General features: G+C 36.8%; 1 protein-coding gene across 5 annotated transcripts in view; it reads left to right on the top strand.

Annotated features, from left to right (window-relative positions):
• LDB3 (LIM domain binding 3) overlaps positions 1-21,207 on the top strand; it is a 118,291-nt gene that overhangs the window by 81,615 nt on the left and 15,469 nt on the right. For 3 of the 5 annotated variants that reach the window (XM_062001225.1, XM_062001226.1, XM_062001224.1), the window contains 4 exons: positions 9,491-9,526; positions 15,667-15,831; positions 17,441-17,548; positions 20,422-20,466. In XM_062001225.1, the coding sequence (XP_061857209.1) occupies positions 9,491-9,526; positions 15,667-15,831; positions 17,441-17,548; positions 20,422-20,466 (354 nt within the window). The remainder of the gene's footprint in view (positions 1-9,490; positions 9,527-15,666; positions 15,832-17,440; positions 17,549-20,421; positions 20,467-21,207) is intronic. The other 2 variants (XM_062001227.1, XM_062001228.1) reach the window with 2 other exon arrangements.

Below are 21,207 nucleotides of genomic sequence, written 5' to 3'. Positions count from 1 at the left end.
CTTTTGCTTTGACCCACATTTTTTTCTGTATATAGCAGCATGCTTTATCTGAAATAAAAGGTTTTAAAACTAAAATAATTATGTGCTTGTTTTACAAAGTACTTCATTCTGTTTTAAAACAATAGCTGCTTCAACCAATTATTGAAAGGAGAACTTTTCTTTCCACAATAGAAAATTTGGTCAAAAAGCTTTCCCCTACTACCTATAATTCTTACAGACCTTTAAGTTACCTGAATCAGAATTAACCTGACAAAGCAGTTGGAAGAACAGTAACAGAAATGAACAAATATTGTATTATGTGTGAATGAAAACAAAGCAAAATTAGTAGATGTTAGATGGCAACCTATTGATAGTATGGTTTAGCGTTTTCATTTGAGTAATAGGCCTTGTCTGGCAATAATCATTAATTTATGCCCATGGTGAAGGCACTCCAGGTGCTGCTGGTGCTTAGAGTGAGATCACTTTGTTTCAACATTACAGCAATGTTTTGCTTTTAAGCTGTCTCAGTCAAAATAGAGCAAATCTATACCAAAGGCCTCCAAATATTTGTGGTTTCTGTTTGAAATCCACCATAAGCAGTGTCACTTCCCTTTCTAGCATTTGCTTTGATATTAAATAGTAAAAATAAAGCAACTAAATTAAATGATGTTTTCCATAGAAACAGTTGATGTTAACCCTCAATCTGCATTAGGAGTTCTTAGCATTGATTGAAACAAAAGTTTCTGGTCATAAAACACTGGTCTCTGCAGTGGAAGACTGAGGCAGCAGAGTCCTCAATACATACCTCTTTTTTGTTAACTTCCATAAACTGCAAGTGAGAATCTGATAGCAGTAATTCTGATCAAAGAGATTAGTGCAGGAGATCAGATCAAACCCTTACACTTTTTGCTGCTTCCAAACACCTGAAATTTCCATCAGCAGTCCATACAAGAACAAAGTTCATTCAAACTCCCACTGGTTTTCTGTGTTACAGAAGGAAGGAAAAGCTATACCATTTATCAAGGGTTTTAAAATGAAAAGAAAAATCTAGCTATCATACTTGAATTAATACTCAAAACCTATTGGGGTTTTTGAAGAGTATATGAGCACTAGTTGCTTTTTAAATGCATTTCCCATTTCTTGGATAAGCACCGTAGCAATTCAGTGAGCATTTCATTCAATACACAACATACAGTTATATTTTCCTCACAGGAATACAGATGCTGATCATACCATTTTACAAATGCCTGTGGAAAATCAGCATAACTGCATGAAACAAAAGCAACATTTTAGCTGTCCCTGAATGTTGCTAAGATCAAACTATGGCTGAGAGTGGGCGGATTTCACTTATATATGGGAAATTTTGGTGTAATTTACAGTATCAATAGGTAACTACTTTTTTTCATGTAACAAAAATTCTTCCAGTTCTATTTTTCAACCAAATTAAATGGTTTTCTGAATAAGTAATGCAGTGTTTTAATTTAAATAGGAATTGTGTATCGTTAATGTTTTACGAACATAAGACAGATGCTGTTTGTTTCAAATAGTCCTAGTGCATGTGTAATGGAAAAGAATATGTCTAGATTATATCTCAATGTTTACCCTTAATGTTATTTTTAAAGGTTTTTTTTTTAATAATGAGGAAAGCAAAGTTTGATCAGATAATAAATTAATGTAGGTGTAATTAAGAAACCCCTTCCCTTTAGCTCTGCTTCAGTGGATTTAATGATAAAAATTCCATGCATATAAACCATGCAATCAGACAGAAATCATTGTAATCTTTTTTCATGGAGGATACAAAATAGAGTCTAAACACTCTCCAGGCTTCTAGAATTTCAGGTCTTTATGTAATTACAGAAAAGAAGTAATAGAAAAAAAACTTCAATAGTTGGTAATTTTTTGAACTTTTGCAATGATAAGAACATTTGTGAAGGTGCTGTCATTAGTCCCTGAGGCAAGAATGTTTACTACAACATATTTTGACAGCTTAGTCCAGCCCCTCTTAAAAAAATCTCCCAATCAAAACTGTCAGTCAATTTTTTCATCCCATTTCTTGATTACATTTAGACTAACAGTGTCTTAACTCTTACTACGCAAAGCAATGCCTTTATGTTGTCATGGCAATCTTCAAGCCCAGAAGATGTTACATATCATTCTTTATATAACTATTAAGAGGCCTTGTTTTTTCCCTCCTGTGTAGGAGGCAGTCTTCAGTAAGATGCAGAAATCGGGCTGGATATCTCATTGCTAGAGACTGTTACAGCCTCAGGCTTGATAATAAATCATTAACAGCTTTAAGAAATCACTAGTTGTGTTCTAGTAACAGGTCACATCTGGCCTGGTTATGCCCTGTTTTTAACATGGCCAGGCTAATCTCACTGTGTGTTGCTTCTAATTGACCAACCCCATCTTGCAAGGTTTCCTGACCGTCTGCTCTTTTGCCTAGGAAAATTAGTCTCAGTTAATGACAGTGAGGCCTAACATAGGTTCTTGATTGAAGACTCGATGAGTCATGCAATTGTTTAAAATAGCACTGATGACAGACAGGTATACAGGTCCCATACCGCATGTATTTTGAATTGTGATTATTCTACTGAGCAGAGGACAATGGTTGGTGACAATACTGTCTTTTAAATAGCCTCCATGCCAAAAATAAAACACAGGATGTGGACAGTGATATTAACCCCCTGCCCTTCCCAATATTGCCAGTAAAGCATAGTGTTATAAGCATTTAATGAAGATGCAGCAAAGCTGATGCCAGTAGGAAATCAAACCCAAAAGGCCTTCCAGGTAAATCTGCTTGTCTGGTTATGACACAGGGAAATGCTTATTTTCTGCTGTGGTATAACTGTTTGATCTGAAATAACCCGTTTGCTGAACACTGCTGCCTTGCCTTCTACTCAAATGGTCTCCTCCTCACCTTCCTCAGTGCTTAGTTTCCAGCAGGATTACTGACTGCATGAGCAACATGAGATGTGGCTAGAGTGTGACTTTAAGAAAGCAGGCATGAGAACTTGACCTCTCTTTCTGTCATGCATGAAAAATTTACAGAAGGAGAAAGGTTTTGTGGCTCCTTCCCTTACCTCCCTCCTCACACCTGCCTGCCTGGGAAGGAGAGTACATTTTTGCTATGTAATGAACACAGAGATTGCTTCCTCTTCACTGCAGTTCCTCTCTCGTTATTCACAGCTGTGTGGCATGTATCTGTGGCAGCAAGAACAAGGATTTCAGGGACTACCTTATCACTTTGCAACAGTCCAGCCCAGAGCTGTCTGGGGCCTTCTGGGCAGAAGAGGTGGCTTAAATTTTTCAGTTGTGCAATCAGGTTCCCACAGGGACCAAGTTGATTTAATGGCTTGTTTAGCAGTGTCTACCATGTGTTTCAGTGTCTGCGACTATCATTACACAAATTGGAAAATAAATGGATACTTGCACAAATTTTAGTTTCCAAGTTAGAGCTGGAATTGTGGTATGGTACATGGTAGCACCAGAGAGTGACTTTGTTTAATCAGCCTTTAAACAGCAGCTTTCTCCAGTACACATGAAAATGAATTCAGTAAAACTTCCTCTCAAGCACAGTAACATTTTTTGTTCTACTGCTGCTTATCAAAACCATCTGACACTACCAAGACAAGCTAAGGCATCTTGATCCCCTTCCTTCATTTGTCAGAATTTCCAGTGATTAGCATTGCTGACCTGCCCACTTGCCAAAATTTTCCTATCTATACACTAATCAGATTACCAAAATCCGTTTGAAGGATATACCTTATTTTTCCACAACAGCCACTGAAATAAAGTAGGGTTCTATAGGTAGCTTTCTAAGGAGCATAACTCAATAAAGAACATCAATAAGTACATCAGTTTAATATATTCTAAGTCCCACTTACCTTTTAGCACCTAAAGAGTGACAAAAATGTAGGAATAGTGAAAGACTCAATTGTCTCTATGGAATTCTGAGTGAAACCAGAAGGGAAAATTAGTCAAATACAGTATCTTTCTTCCCCAAGTACTCCTGGAAGTTCTGAGAGAAAAATTAATTTAAAGGCCATCAATTCCTCGTTTTCAAGCCAGTTCTCTGTAAAAGCAACTGATAAAAGATGGTACCCATAAGATATGGTGTATCCACATGAATGTACACAGCTAAAATTGAATGACTGAGGCCTCCAAATGAAATTAGCAAATACCATGAAGCTTTTCTCAAAATAGTTCATAGGGAAAATAATGTATAAGCTAATAGAGCTTGTTAAAGCTCAAGATTCAACTTTGTGTGTGGATGTATCTGTACTGACCTATATTTAACACTTCATCTTAACCGTCTCTGTCTTCTGCATGTTCCTGACCAGCACTTAACTTTTGCATGGGCAGAAAGTAACTGCACTTTCATTCCTACTGTGCAACTAGGTGTCTAAGCCAGATGCTTGATCATTGCCTTCAGTGCAATGAGGAGAAAGCAGTTCTGGCATGTAGCATGGTTTCTGACTAGCACATGAGGTACTCAGCTCAGAGGTCTGTGGATCATCAGACTGGCTCACAGAGCTTTGTTTAGGGTGAGCTGGAGAACTGGCTGATAGTGTAGCACTGGCACTGCTTCCTTTTATTCTGCTTCTTAATTTCATTAATGCCAGCAAAATTACTCTAAATACTAATAGCTTCCTAATAGTTCATTTCCATGTAAGCATTTGTTGTAGTTGATCTACAATGTTCTATGATTACAAATGAGTGAGAGAGGGAAGGTAAGAAAATCCTTAAGAGCATGTATGAAATAAAACGTAATCTGAAGGATTGAGAGCTGCTGTAATTCATACCTCATGCTTACTGGGTTCAGGAGCTGAGTACAAAAGCCACATGAGTATATTTCAGATGCAGCTGCAAACTCAGCGTAATAGCAAGTAGAGAAAATATGATTATTCTTTTTATCATTGGTTTGTACAAAATTTAAGTGTTCTAAAAAGCTACCAGCTTGAATTGAGACCTCTGGGTTCTTGTTCTTCTCTCAGCTTCCCTGAAGAAAAGGGAAGTTGTGATGAGAAAGAACACTTCCATGGAAAGGGAGTAATTTCCTGGTGTACAATACCTGAACTTGCTGAGCCTTGGGTTTGTGTATAGTGGTCACAAATACAAATGGAAGGTCCTGATCCTGTGCTCAGGTGCCTGGTAGCAGATACCTGCACTTACCAGTGGGGCTATAAAGAGCTAGAGGGAACCACTTAAATAAATCTAATTGCACATTGAAGGCCAAAATAGAGAATAATTATGTGAAACGTATCCCAGCTCAAATTGCTCCACATCCTCAGAATTATGTTTTCATTGAAGTGGCACACCAATGAGATAAATGGGTGTACGTATCCTTGCATGCCAAATTTCACTGTGTAAATGTTGGCAAAGTTAACTTTCACCAACAGTGAAGCTGCTGTATTTCCAGCTGCCTTTACCATTTGACTGTTAAATATAACAGCATACCAGTAGATGCCACTAAAATGCACCCATAGGAGGTATTTGCTTTGATTTTAGTGAGCTGCTTTGAGTGATTTCCCTACTACTGCAATGCTTTTCCTATTCTTTGGCACTGTCTGCACAAAGCAGGATACCTTCCAAGAAAAATATATGTCCCTGTTTTGGAAAGCAGATGCACTTGTAGGATACATTGCAGTCGTTTTGGCGTGGGCTGTTCACATTCCTAACTACAGTAGCTGAAAAAGAGAGATGAGCTTTTTTACTCATTTTTACTGATCCCAAGCTAAAGATTTCACTAAACCAGCATGATACTTCTCTCCTGTCCTCTCCAATTAACTGCCTATGATTTCTTCGAGTGTCTAATGGTGCCTTTGTTAAGATAACAAAAATATAGCTTGGCAGGGGATTGGGAGGAAAGAGAAATAATCACAATAGTTTTATATACATCTGACCATGCAGACATGGAAAGGTAGAAATAGCCACACTGGATCAGAACAGCAGTTAATCTTCAGTGTCCAGTTTTCAACAGAGTCGGTATCTCATGCCTTTGAGACAAAAATGCTTGGAATGCAATCATGAAAATGTTATTTGTAGGCAAATATGGTTATGTAAATATATGTTAGGATGAAAGCTATTAGAAGTTTAACAAGGACAGGTCCTGCACATCCACACTATACTACTAGAAAAATGTAAGTAAATTTCAGACCCTAATAATCTTTAAATCTTAATAACTATTTCTTCTTTGAGAAAAGACAGTATATATCTGTCAGGTCCTATAGAAGACTATTGGATGATCAATACAGGAAAATACCAATAAACTGGATAGTAATATTTATTAGTAATAGTAATATTTATTGTTTATTAGAAAATACAGAAGAGGGTGAGCTGGTATTTTAAATACTCAGCTGCGACTCAGGAGACCTTATTTCAGTTCTTTGCCCTGACATACACCATTTTGACCATAAGCAATTCTACTAAGTTTTGTAAAATGAGAAAAATAGTCTCCTTCTCCATGAGATCAGTTAGACTATTCACTTCCTCTTTCAGTACCAAAAGCAGTACTGACAAGAGTTGAAGGACGCCGTAGGCTCTTGGGATACCTAAATGTCCTTTATGTCATCAGATCTTTGTCACAGATCAAATGATTCTTTCTCCACAACATTTTGGTGAATGGAGAGGAACCATTCAAGAGAGAACATCTACATCTTTTATTCTCTAGGGAGAGAGTAGATGGAAGGTGCACAAGCTCCACATTTCAGGTCACCTTGTTATATGTACATGTTTGTTTGGAAATCTTTTACATTTAGTTTCTAAAAATAAGATAGAATGGGAAAGTGTTTCAATGTCCAGTACATACATCTCAGGTTGAACAGATTCATTGCTTGGAAATTGTCTGAAGTTTCTTCAGGCTCTTTTTAGGATCCAGTAGCACACAGAAGCTTGGCTTGCAAATGAATTTTAACATTTCATTACTTAAGCTATTTTAATTCTAATGTGTGGAAGGGAAGGACTCTATTTCTACCATTCTGTTCACTTTCTCTTTATGACCACATCATGTATCATATTTTTATGAGGGAAACATTTCATAATTTTCATTGTATAATATGTTATGTAATTGGGAAGCCAGTATATTGCATACATAGATCTGGTGTGAGATATAGGTCCAGTATTTAGTAAAATTTGTGGGAGTGGCACTGTTCTCTCAGAACAGTCATTGACTAAGGCCCTCTATCAAAAGCCATTTCAGCTGGGGTCTAAAAGGGCTGGAGACAAAACAAACAGTAATATTAAATCTCTCCCAGATAGCTCAAAATTAATACCCACTCCTGTCAGTTACTTGAGCAGCCTTTATAGCCACAGAGATACAAATTGCTCATAATATTCTGAGCCAAATTCTTTCATGTTGTGCAGACATCAGCCTGTCCCAGGGATGTATTTGACTCAAAAATAAAATCAATTCTGCACTTAGTTAGCAAAAAGCGTTCGATTGTAAAGGCTGGAAATGCAACAGTCTGTTCCTCAAAATGCAGATATTGCCAGTAAGAGACACATCTGGTCTTGAGCCTCTCTCACTGTTAGCCAAACTAGAATTACTCCTGTTGACTGGGAAGAGAAATAGTTCTGGAAGCAAAACCATGAAGAAATATGGGTGCCTTGGAGCTCATCTTTATTCTCTCCCTTTTCCTTTGCTTTATTCTGTGGAAGTATGTTTCCTATACTTCTCTCTCTCTTTAACCTTCACAACTCCCCTGCCTTTGTTACTCATTGTTATCCTATATTTGTACACTCTGGGAAAAAGCTTCTGTGAAATCCTGATCCCAAGGTGAAGTGATGTTTTTCATTCTTTAGTGGAGCAGAAAAGTTTGGATCACATTAATAGTAGCAACAGAGGCCTAATGCTGCTTCTGCCTGACCCCAACTGCCTGCCTCTTGGTCTTGACTCTTAACTTATAGAGCATTCGATAACACTGGATAACAAATGATGCTTTATTCTTTTCAGGCTGTGACTGTGTTAACATTCTCGCATGACTCTGGCTCTTGGTACCTTAACACTTCTCCCCACACAGGCACAGTTTCTAATCCATCCTCCTCTACCTTGTTTCACCGTGGCTTTCCCATCTCTGACATTCCAGTGAACTCATGGCTTGGTTACCGTAAAGATAGTGTTTGGTTTCTCAGTGCTTTAGAGTGGTGAACCAACTGATCTTATTGGGGTATTTACTTCCAAGATGGGTTCTTTCATTCTGATGATGGCAACATTCTTAGTCAGACAACAATATCTGAGAGTCATTTCAGATGTAATTCTAGGTTTGAAGATCTGGCTTCAATTTTTGTATTTTAGGGGTTATATTTTAGTTAGAGGTTTTAAAAATTGGCAGAAAACACCTATGCACAAACCTTTGATGTAAACTGGATGGAGCTAAACTAAGGAAAGAGTATGTGACTGTATGTGTAGAGGTACATACATTAACATATGAAAAGCTACTAATAATGCGGTCGATAATAGCATTCCAAACATAATGTAGGAAAATGATTACAGCCCAAAAAATCCACATAAATAAATAGGCATTTTTCATTTTTTCTAAGGACCTTTTAGAAAGAAGGTTTAGTTGGGTAAATGAGGACACTTGCTTTATGTTTTCTAAGTTTAGATCCCAGTTAAGAAAAATATTCTCTTTTGGCATGTTTCAACTTTAAATGTGTTGAAATTCCAGCACAATTTCTTAAATAGGAAAGAATGCAACTACCCATTTAATTTCAATTACTTAATTGGATTTCAAGTTTAAGACACTAAGCTTAAAGGAATCTATTCTTTACAAAAATACCTGTGTCTTCTTACAGATATACCGTTGCTTTAACTTCAAATGATCAGTTGTGTAAGCAGGTTTTTTTGTACGAGTTTTGCGTAATTCTCCATCACTGAAATTGAGGCTGACTTACTCCTCACCTTGGGGAAGGAACAGTTTCACTCATTTCTAGTCTGAGCTAGAATGAGAAAACTAGTGCTTAGTTGGGTAGGACAGAATTTTAAGTGACGTCAAACATATATAGTCCATATTGTATTAGTCTTTGTTAACCATATAACTGCTTATCACTTCAAAATATCAGCTCCTTGAGGATTGCCCAAATCTGATTATCTTTACCATTTGGAGTTGGCATCAGAATGTGTTCTGCAAGGATATTCTTGAACAGTTTCTTTTAAGAGGGAGCTTATTCAAGTCAAAACTACACCTGAAATTGTATACGTACATAACAATGTCTAATTCATAACGGTTAATTTTCCTTCATTTCTGTTTACTGTTGACACAAAGTTGTTTGAAACTAAGAAGCATACAATAAACTTTACATATTTGGTGGGTTACACTTGGACAGTTGAAGGTTTCTCACAATTTTTTTTTGAGCAACCACTCTAGGATGCTTTTTGCAACCAAACATTTCTCCTCAACCCATCTTCTTGGTGTGGTCCTTTTTGTTTGTGTTTTTGGCTTTGTTTTTTTTCTGCCACCACTGGCAGTTGCATTTACTTTATTCATACTGTATCCCCTCCTTCCAACAGAGACAAGGAAAATGTTGCTGCAACATCAGAAAACAGGTAATGTTTGCTACGTGTGTTTGGCTTACCTTCACTTTCCTCATATTGTTCTTACCTAAAAACCATGAAATTTCAACACTGAGCAGATGATGAATGTAGAGTTTTCAGCTAAGTGGGTTAGGCATTTCTTTCTAATGTTGACTTCAAAAAGCTCATGAGATGGGGCAGGCAGGGTCGTATTTCCCAGAATTTATAAACCTGAAAAATGAGAAACTTCTATCAAATGTTCTTGAAATAGAATACTGCCAGTTTGTGATGGAGTTTTGAGAGCAATTTCCATTTTAAATTTTGTTTAGGTTGTTCAAGATGTTCTAAAATCAAAATAAGATTATCTTTTTGGTATTTTAAGAACACATTTATCGGATTCTTGCCTGTCTTGCTCAATCCTCTATGGGTTATGAGGTTCAAAACATAACATCCCTGTGAGTGCTTTCCTTTCAAAAGTTTTCTCCCAAGGAACCTCAGCATGTTTTGCAGTTACATATATAAATGTGTTGTTTTCTAGTAGTTTAAATACTAAAAACCACAAGTACTGAAACACACAAACTTTCTGAGTGAATTTGACCAGTTGTTTAATGGAGGAAAGAAATGCTTCTTTTAGTTTATTGTGAAAAGAATCTGTCTCACTGGTTCCCTCTGTCGTGTTGATTCCTGCCTGAACCACTTCATATTTTTTATGACTCCTCACATTTGAACAAAGGTTGCATAGAGTTCAAATCCAAGTGCAAGCATTATCATTACTGATGACACAAGCAATAGTAACTGACACTTGCATCAATAGGGGAAAGGGATTTTTGTTTTGAAATTAATTATGTCAGAAGGATGAACTGAACCCCTTGATCCCTGTATAACAACAGTGTCTAAATTAAATTGAGAAAACGCATAACACCAGCATTTCATGACCAGTTTCATGTGTGTAAAATCACCTACAGGACTAAGCAGCTGCTCCACTGACATATTTTTTTCTTTATTTAATTATTTATTCTTTTACAAGGAACAATTTCTGATGTATGACTGCTGTTAGTGTCATACTGGATTATTTAATCATGCATAGTTTGTCATACCATAGCTTTTCTCTACCTTCATTATCATCACAGCTCTGCTACGTGTCTTACTTTGATATTCCTAGCAATATGGTTTCCAGATTTAACACAAGATCCCTTATTTGGTTCTTAAAGCCTTTCCTGGTCTTGGTTGGTAATAAATTTGTTTTCTGTCAAGATTTTTCATAACTTCATCTGCAATACGTGATGATATCATATCTTCCAGGAAAAAGAAAAGATAGAAAAATAAAGCCTTCAATATTAAACCTAGACTTGGTTTTTCTGTTCTGATGTTCAGCACTTTTGTTTGTGGTTTGGTTTTTTTTCTGAAGGCTTCATTCCATAGAAACAATAACTGCTGTCTTAAAGGGACAGATATTGCTTTCTAAAATGCTGCTGTATTTGGTATGTAGGCAGTAAGCACCATTTGTAAATGTTTGATTTGTAAAAATCAAACAACCCTTTATTTATTAAAACACCAGCTTCTTCTGTGGCTGGAATTCTGTCTTTACCTGCTCTTACCTAGGAAGCTGGTGATGTGATAATAAATACCTCATTTACAAATCCCCTTGTAATCTTTGTTACCCAGGCCTACAGCTACTACGCATGCACCACAGTATGTGACCTCAAGTATTTGGCATCCTCCTATGGATGCCAACACTGACCATGCCAAGCCAGCGGCCTCCAAGGGGTCTGTGAGGCTTGGAGCGGGTACAAGTCAGAGGGAGGTCAGTTTCACCTCTTCTGGCCAGAAAGCCCCTCTGACTTCATCCGGTAATCAAAGGTACACTGTGCCGTGTAACTGAATCACTGACCTGGTTTGGAGCTTTGGAGTGGTTTGGTAATAACAACCTCTAACTCCTGCAGATAGAAATACCCATTGCCTAAAAGGCAGATGTCAAAGTTCTACATATTCCAGCAACTTCTAGTTCATACAGGCTTTCCTTTTCAAGTGGTACTTTCAAGGGTCACATCCACAACATAGAGACAACAGCCACTAGGCACCTTTTGCAGAGAAACGGTAGCTGATTTATTCACTAGATTTCTACAAACACTCCCATATTCAAATGCAAAATTCTTCCATGTTGTGTCTGTCTCTAAACACCTTCTCCAGCACTTTTTTCCTACAGATGCTACAATAAGATATAAGTTTTGCCTTTTAATTTTTATTTTTCTGCCCTATATTTTCAATTCCTTACAAACAAGATGTTGGAGGATTTGAAATACAGAACTTCATGCGCTACGTAAAGGAGACTAAGTACTACTGTAATGACCTACTTAATTGTTATTTGGACAGAATGTCTCAGGACTTCACTGAGAAAAAGAAGTGTAACCTGCACTTACTTTTTTACATGTTAAGAGTGCATTTGTTGCTGTGTTTTCTCATCATGGTTGTTAACCATTACTATCCTCTTAACCTCTACTGATCTGTGTTCCTTCTCATGAGTGAAAATCAGTTGAGAAGAGATACGTGTTTGTTTTCATCCATGTAACTTACTCACATTGTACATTTTATGTTTATTTGTTTAGAATATGGAGGTGTTTGAGAACATCCATTTAATACAGAATGACTGTATTTAAAAAAAAAAGGACAAAAAAGTCTGTAGCATACCTAATAATGAAGCTGTTATAATAGATGATCCATTTTATCACAGAATGGTAAAGGTTGGAAGGGACCTCTAGAGTTTATCTAGTCCAGCCCCCCTGGACTGGTTCATCTGGATCAGGGGGCACAAGGTTTGGAAACCCCCAGAGGAGACTCCACACCATCCCTGTGCCAGGGCTCCAACTAATAAAGCAGCATTTACCTTTATCAGTTCTTAAAGTTCTTCTGCACCTGAAAACTAAAAAAAAACAAACCCCAAAAAATTAGATTGAAGGACTAGAAAGGAAGTGATCTTGAGGGGACAAAAAAGTTATTTTGTTTGAATATCTAAATAAAATTATTACAAATTTAAACTAAAACCAGGTAAGTTTGAGGTTTTTCTATAAACCCATTGTATATAATTTCTATAACCAGATCACCCTAATTTTAAGGTTCCATCTACTTCATTGATATTTATTCCAATTCCTCATTTCATTAATTAATTATATTCTACCCTGTGGCAAAGTGATCAAGACCCTAACATTTTAACCATAGAAAAAGAACTGTTACAACCATCCTGCAAGATGAAATTTGTTTGTATTTCTTTTGATATTTTGTAAAGTTTCAGTATGTTTGCATTTATCTTTATTGATACGTGTTTGTCCAGCTCAAATCTGTCTCCACACAGGTCCAACATGTTCTTTCATTTTTCATTTAAATATATATCATATCCTTTGGTTAACATTTTGGAGATTGTTAAAACAGTTAAGTAACTTCACTGTTTTATTCAAGGTATAAAGTCTTGATTCTTTTGAAATCTGTAGCAAATTCCCTTTCACATTAGTGAAAACAGACAAAATAGGTGAAAATCCTAATTTGTATCTGGTTTTAGGAAATATACTATGTGCAGTGTAGTTTCAGTCCTTGCCTTGTTTGTTAAATCAAAGATGTATAAGTACTGAGTTTTGATTCAGTGTGACAATTGCAGTAGCCACTGTTGCACAGGACAAACCAACTCCTGGCAGTATCGAATGTGATACTGCTGGCCCGTGGTCCATAGCTGTGAGGTATAATGCACAGCTACTCTGCTACATAGCCTGTGGAATTGATGCTCTTTAGCTAAGTGGAAGGATTTTCAACATATTGGAAGTGCATCAAGATGGAAGATCTGATGTGAATTTCAAATGAGTGTTATGATGGAGAAACTTGTGCAAAACTGTTGCAAAACTTCTGGTGAAATGATTTGAAAACCAGAATTGCAAACAGGATGAGTATTTTCAAGAGCTCACTTGTTAGATATAGAAATGCAGATGAAAGTCGTAAGGGAGAAAATACTGATTTTCCACTTCTGTGATGGGTGGCATTCAGCTTCGAAATTGATGGGCATAACAAGCACACTTCCCTTTCAGCTAATCAAACAATAGTGTTCTGCTGAAATAAGACACCATCATTTAGACTACTAAACAGTACCAAGACACAGAAGAGGAAGAGATCAGGGGAAATAGGGCTGTCCCTTGAAGAACAAGAAGTATCACAAGTTCTGAAGTACCAAGCACTCATTCTAGGTCCTGAGGAGTATCACTTGTCTTTGCTTCTCAGAGAAGCAAAAGAAAATATTAGAATGGCTGAAAGACAGAGAAAATATTTACACAGTGGCAAATTCACACAGGAAAAAGAAACAGAGAAAGAATGTTTAAGGGCTAAGGTTTGGCCAAAAAACAGTCATGGATCTCTAAGCTTTATGTTGTTATTTGATACTTACTGTGCTTAGGAAAGACTATTTTGGGCATTCTTTGTACCCTGCATGAGGGAATTGCCAGATTCTATCAGCCTGACAGGAGTAATTGGTCAAGAACCCAGAGAGATGTTGTCATATACTTAGGAGTTATGTCAAAAGAAGTAAAAATATAACCCTTATGTTCCTATACCACTGCTCATGGACAAGACAACTGTCATGTACAGTAATTAGGATATTAGTATTGGGATAACTGCTGAAGAAAACAAATCTACTTACATGAATCTATTATTGTGCATAATAGGGCATCAAGAAAAAGAATCCTTATGTTTGGGGGACATGCTTATATTGTCACTGAAATTTGTGCCTCAAAGTAGTATAATAATCTGAAAAGTTAAATTGAAATTAGGGTTTTTTTCAGTAGCTTATTTGTTCTGTGGATAATAGTTAATAAAGTCCACAGTAAAATCTGCCTAAACACAAAAATAAGCTTTTATCTTTTCTTGTTTCTCCTTCCACTCCCGTTTTCATTTTAAATGACCTAGTGATTCTTGTCGGGTTTATTGACAAGTGAGTAATGAAGATCTGTATTGCTGTTCTTATGTCAGTATTAAGTTCAGTGAAACAGTCAGCAAAGAACTTGAATCTTATAAGTCCCCTTAATGACTCTTTTTAAGTTGTTTTTCATTTGATGTAAAAGCTAGTGGAAGACAATAAACTGAACCTCGCAGAAGATTGAGTTCATTTCTTAGCAGTGAATGGCTTTGACTAAACTATTTTGCAAAGCTTTCTCACAGTTAACTTTGCCCCATTTGTCTGCCTGTGAGAGATGAGTAATACTTTCCAAATTGGAGTGAGGCTGCAAGGCATGTTAATGAGCACTGGGTGCTCTGATAGCAGGTGATGAAAGACACTAGTAGTTCAGTAGATTACTAAAATGGCCACAGGATATGAGACTAGATTATTATTCTTTATTTAAAATAGTCCATTTTGCAATCAAATAAAGAGAAAATGAATTGTTAATATTTTTTTCTGCTCCATGTTACCTGTGCGACAACAGCACAAGAGGAGCCGGAGGATAACAACTTGAGTTCACCGCCCAAGTGGCTGTAAAATTGGTGGTGTAAAACTTCATGCTGCATCTTCCCATTGTGTTTTGCATTCTGTCAGGTGTATAAAAAGGCACCTTATTGTTCGATGGGTTGGCCAGTGTAATGTAAGGTGAATTTAGGAATGGACTTTTAAACAAGTTTCCACTACCTGTGTTGCACAAAACTGATGAAACCTGACATGAAACTGTGCTGACTAGATTTCTAGGCTGTCGGAACTTGCAGGAAACCTGCTGATACAGGACTCTGATAATATCCTTTACACTGCTTTTCTTCATTTAATTAAAATATTTACTCCTAAGATAAACTTCAGCTCTATGAGGAAATATTGGATGAAATTTATCCAGGCTCGAAGAGTTTGTGACAGGCTCTTTGCAGCATTTAAGTGCTGCATGCCATGTTTCCTACCACTGCCTTCAGTGGGAGCAGGACTTAAATGCTGTAGAATACCTGGGATAAATTTCAGTCAAGAAAACCAAAACTGCATTGCAGTCTGAAAGGCCTAACAAATGTCTTATTTTCTTTGCATAATTGTGCTTTTCCCTCAGTAACACAGCCTGCTACTATGTTTGCAGTTTCAGGTTCAAACATAGTAGGTTTTGTGCTCTACATTTAAATATGCAATTTCTTAAGATGCTTCTTGTTTTATTTAATTTAACTCTAATTAGTACCCCCATTGAGCATGCTCCGGTGTCTACCAGTTCTGCCTCTGCTCCTGCACCAAATGCTTCAGCGCATCAGCCTGCTACTGCTGCTCAAAATACAGCCAGTCTGATGACAGCACCAGCAACCACCTCAGTAGTGCAAGAGTCTGTCTCATCCTCCTTCCAAAGGTAATGCTTCATTGCTTTGTCCTTTTGCAAATATACCCCTGTGTGGCTCTGGAAATGCTGCATACACATTCTTAACTTAAGAATGTAGTATGTCAAAGCTGTAACCTCCTTTATATGCTTTTATATATATTGGTGTGGTTTCTTATTTTGAAGTACATTGTTGATGTTTGCAAAGTAAAACTATCCTAAAAAGTGTAACTTTAAGTCGATTTAAGATTTAAGGGTTTTTTATATACAACTTATATTTTCAGAGAGTAAGTCCAGGGTTAAAACTAGAAATGTTTTTTCACCACTTTAATGAAACTAAAACAACCCCTTCTAAGAGTGACAGTGAGTGAGTGTTTCTGCAGGATGGCATGAAATGGAAAGTTAGAAAATGTCATTTACTCACGTGACTGAGCTTCTCGCGTCATAGCAGATGTCAGTAAAACACGATGGGTGAGTAACACATCAATAAAACCACACAATCGATGGTTGACTTTCTCCATAGTAAATTGATTTCTATTGGATTTTTCTACTCTCTTTTTTCCAATGAGATTCAGCTCCATAGCTGAAGTGAGTTTGGAGTAGGTATGTGTTCCTAACACTTGCAGTAGGAGTTACACTTGTACGTGAATAGCTGTCAGTCTGAAGAAACGTGTGGGATTTATACTGCTATCACTTACCTTATACTAACTTTGAAGATGGTAAGAGGGAATTTCTCTGGTGCATATTACTCTCTTATCTTTGTTTTTGTTACATGAATATTCCTCAAAGAGATATATTTCAGCATATTTTAAAAAATCCAAGGAAACCACTTTTCCAGTAATGTAACTACTTTAATTGTGACTTAAGATGTAGTCTGTCATTTCTTAGATCTGTGTAAATGGGATTGGAAGTAGGCATTACTGCTTGTTCAGTTTTTGCTAGTTGACTTGAACTATTCATGTATATCAACTACTTAGTTTTTCACTTCTAGTCAGTTTTTACCTGTGACCTACCAGTCTCCAGTGTTTTTATTCCAGTGCAAGAAAATCAATCATCCAGCCACGAAAGGAGGTTTGAATAAGGTATTATTGTGTAATTCAGAACTGTGCTGTAAGGCACTTTCACATGAAATTATACAGTTTAAGTAATTTTTATCCCTCCGTTGAAACTCTTAACGTGAAGAAAATGGATTATCTAATATATGCTTCAAAAGTAGATGCCTCTACTAAAGTAATCATGCCAATGACTTGTGTTTTAAATAGGAGAATCTTTTGTCTGGTACTGTTTGCATGATAAAAAGTTCAGCGTGAATTCAGACTCAAACATCTGCAGATCTTCCAGATAAAAACATGTATTGTTGACAAAAGTCTTGTCCTGAAATATTGTGTCTGAGTTATCCACAGACTCTGTTTTTATTATTTTTTACATAAATGTGTGCATTTTGTCTTGTCTTCTGTAGGAATGTGCTTGGTTGTGCTATTCTGTAAGTCTGCAGATGTATGCTACAGAAAACCTGTTCCTGGTAACTATGCAGCGGTCCTCCTGTGTCTGAACTCCAACAGAGCTGATTCTGATGTCACCATTCTTGTCCCTGTGAAATTATTTTGTACATGCTTTCATGCTTTTACTGTGTCTTCTGCAGAGTGTTTGCACCCTCCGGCTCTCTTTCACAGCCTAAGCCTTCCCATGGGTCCAAGGACATGTCATTAGCAGCTTCCACTATTTCATCTGCTATCTCATCTCAGTCTAGGTATATCTGTAAAGCTCTCTTCTTTTTCTTTAATTTGTTTTTATTTCATATTACTCCCTCTGATTTAAGGTTTTCTGCTGCTTAAGAGATTGGGTTGGTAGAGACTACTGAACAGCATGATGTGTTTAAAGGAATAGCCTTCTCGCTTACCTTTCACATTAAAGCCAAGCTAGAAGACAGACAGTTTAGATTTAGGATATGTGACTAAAAGAACTTTTTTGACAAAGGTATTTCAGCTGGTTGGTTTGTGCTGGTTTTGCCATCTTAAAATGAAAATACTTATCTAGTGACACTGGATGAGAATGACAAGCTTTTTTTTTTTCCTTCCTGGTGAAAACACAGGATCACAGGCCTTCTTTTATTATGCTCTTAACTGGAACTAATGAAAGACCCCTGATAAGAAAAGGTAGCATCAATTTCTAGAAAGAGAGTGCTGCTATATTACCTTCCTGCTAAGCCTTTTCATTGCTTTCGTTAACACTTTGTTAAACCTAACAGAAAAGAAAGCAATAGATCTTAAGATTCATTGTTTCAACACACACCTTCAGAAATAACAAAACACCGATTTAACAATACATTTGACAATTATCCAGGTTTGACCTATCCTGATATAAAAACATAGTTAGGAATAACCCAAAGGTGATGTCTGAAATGAACAAAGCATGCAAGTTTGAAGACTAGACATCAAGAAGTGTAACTATCTTTCTCAAGAGTATCATACAAAACAGCAGTTAAGTGCTATGCATATGTACATACTTGAAAGTGTTGGCTGCACATCACTGAAGCCAATGCAGAAATGAAATAGGTACAGAACAGAAGATCAGAAGAGTTCTGAGTTTTTGGATGTAGACATGGCTGTTTCCCAGCCACAGGAATTGCGCCTGTGTGGAGCTCATCAATCATAAATAAATAAAATTAACTGCTGATGGAATCCTCTTACAGTGGAAGTACACTAATTGTGCCTTTAGTTTCAATTAAACTGTGAAGTTGGTGAATGACATGACAATATTACTGGAGTCAGAACAGATGCAAGGATGTTTACTGCTATTGAGATCTAGTTCTATGTATGAACTTTCAAAATTCCAAAATGATGAGTTATTGCAAGAATCCATTATTTGCAGGTACCCATCATAAAATACCTTAAGAAGACCTAATTTTCGTGTTCTGAAAATCACAGAGTTGTTTAGGTTGGAAAAGACCTTTATCATCATCCAGTCAAACATGTAACGCAGCACTGCAAAGCCCACCAGTAATCCATATCCCTCAGCCACACATCAATACCTCCAAGGATGGTGACTCCACCATTTCCCTGGGCAGTCTGTTCCAATGCTTGACAACTCTATTGAGGAAGAAATTTTTCCTAAATTCCAATCTAAAGTTCCCCCTGGTGCATCTTAAGGCCATTTCCTCTTATCCTGTCACTTGTTACTTGAGAGAGTACTTAGAGCATTTCAGAAGTAATTCTTACACTGCTTTTTTGTTCAGTCCTGTGGTATGATTAGGCTCTTCAATATGACAGTACTATTTCATCCACTGTTTGCTTTACTCTCAGTCAGCTTGAATAATCACGTATCTCTGATGAAAAGGTCCTACATAGGTGTTGTAGGAGACAGTTAAAAGCCTCTTACAACCACAGAAAGTCTCTTGCTTCTTAAGTGACAATAACTGCACATATTGGAGCTTGATTACACACCGACATGCAAAACCCGTTGCTTCTGAGTGACAGAAGAGACACAGTCTGAGTGTTTCTCTGAGTTGAGGACTGAAATGTGTCCATCAGTCAGGACATGCCATTAAATTGAAGCCTTGGTGACTACTCTGTCCAGACAGAGGACATCTATTCAAGTTGTATCAGTCTATGTTTTAGGACCTATATAAGTGTTGCTAGGAGAGGTATAATTTTATATACCTGAATGAGAGACATCCTTAGTATTCTACTACCTTCAGTGAGAATTGTACATAGTAGCTAATAATAACATCCTTAACTATTTAAATCTGATTTTAAACTTTGATAGATGCAGTTCTGTAGTGAATTTGCTTTTGTGAGCAAGGCCTATGTATAACACCTAATATTAGGAACATTATACAGATTTTACTCAAGAGAAATGTTTGAACTAAGTCAATTAATCCCTAACTGATCGTGTAACTTTTAAATCTGCAACATTGTCTTGCTTTTTCACTTATGATCTTACTTAACAAGAAGAAAGTATAGCAGGAGTGTTTTAAGTAAGCTACGCAGGTCTTCATGCGATTGGTTATATTGGTAAAAGCAGGGCAGCCAGTGAGACTGGCTGTGGGAATACAAAACCAGGAGAAGTGAAGGAAAGAGTTAAAATTATAGTTCTAAAAGAAAGGTGTAGCTTTTGTGATCCTGGGATTCTCATCCAAGCACTCTTGTCTGTAGGAAAGGGAAGAAAAACTCTTCTCCAGAAGATAGGAACATAACTGGCATCTGACAGGCTTCTAGTTACTCTGGCACATGTGGGCTCTGCTCCTGTGTGCTGTGGTGGATGACATATAGTCCCGTATTGCTCTGCATTTAGACAAGAGCTGTGTTCATTCTGAGTGCTCTTGTTTCTCATATCATATATTGTGGAGGCTTCTTAGTACTTTCTGTGTTTACATAACTGAGTCATTTAAGTTCTGAAATGATGCTGTTTCCTCAAGGAAAAAAAATCTACCTGCTTACTTCAGACTCTTAAATAAGAGAAGCAATATGTAATTAATACTAATCTTATGTGATTATAAATATATACATGTTGTTTCATTTAACACTTAAGAACACCTCTTATGAATAAGGAATTCACTGTAGGACAAGATATCCCATTTTTCTTGGTATATGTCTTTCAAATACAACTTTTGTCTCATTTTAGTTTCAACCGGCATTCTTCCACCTCCGTCAGCTACCAGTCAAAGAGGTATAAAAATGTTTTGTGCAGCTACTCTACCTCAAAAGCCCTTAACAAACCAATTTATTGCTGCTAGTAGGCGTCTAGTGAGGTGTTAACATAAAAATGATCTGCTTAGCAATATTTACTCTTTCTTCTTCTGACAACTAATAGTTTTCAGAGCCAGTATTTAATTTGCTGCCTCTCACATGCCATTAGCTGCTACGGATCAATTCAGCAGGGGTGCTTTCAGTGCTTGGTGAGATGCCATTGCTTCCTGTTCCACTAAAACATCTTTGATCCTTAGGACATCTTTTTATTCTTTTTTTTTTTTTTTTTTTTCCCCCCTTTCTTTTAATCACAAGCTATTTCACTCAGCTGAAATTCTGGTAAATCTTTTAACCTCACTAAAAACCTTAATGATGTGGTTTAACACTTTCTCTTTGACAAACCTTTTTATCTTCCTTACTGTGTTTAATATGTATCGTACACTTGTAAAAGGATTCAGTGGTTCACTTCTTTTAACTTTGCTCTGGCTTTGGTACTATGAATACATTTTTTTGTGTATTGTTGCTGTTTTGTTCAATGTCATTTCCTGAGCATACAAGGAAATCTAGTGGCATGGTTTTGCCATGCTATAAAGTTTGGGAACCACTTGAATTTTCAATACCTGTTTTTCTTCATGACAGTCTAAGTATCACTAATCTGGCTCAGAACTTCTTTATGTATTTTGTGCAGTAAGAGAGCCTCAAATGAGTCTTTCTAGCAATG

The sequence above is a fragment of the Colius striatus genome, chromosome 8 (assembly GCF_028858725.1).
Source record: "Colius striatus isolate bColStr4 chromosome 8, bColStr4.1.hap1, whole genome shotgun sequence".
Lineage (NCBI taxonomy): Eukaryota > Metazoa > Chordata > Aves > Coliiformes > Coliidae > Colius > Colius striatus.
Note: the sequence above shows the minus strand (reverse complement) of the source record. Positions and strands in the feature narration are given on the sequence as shown.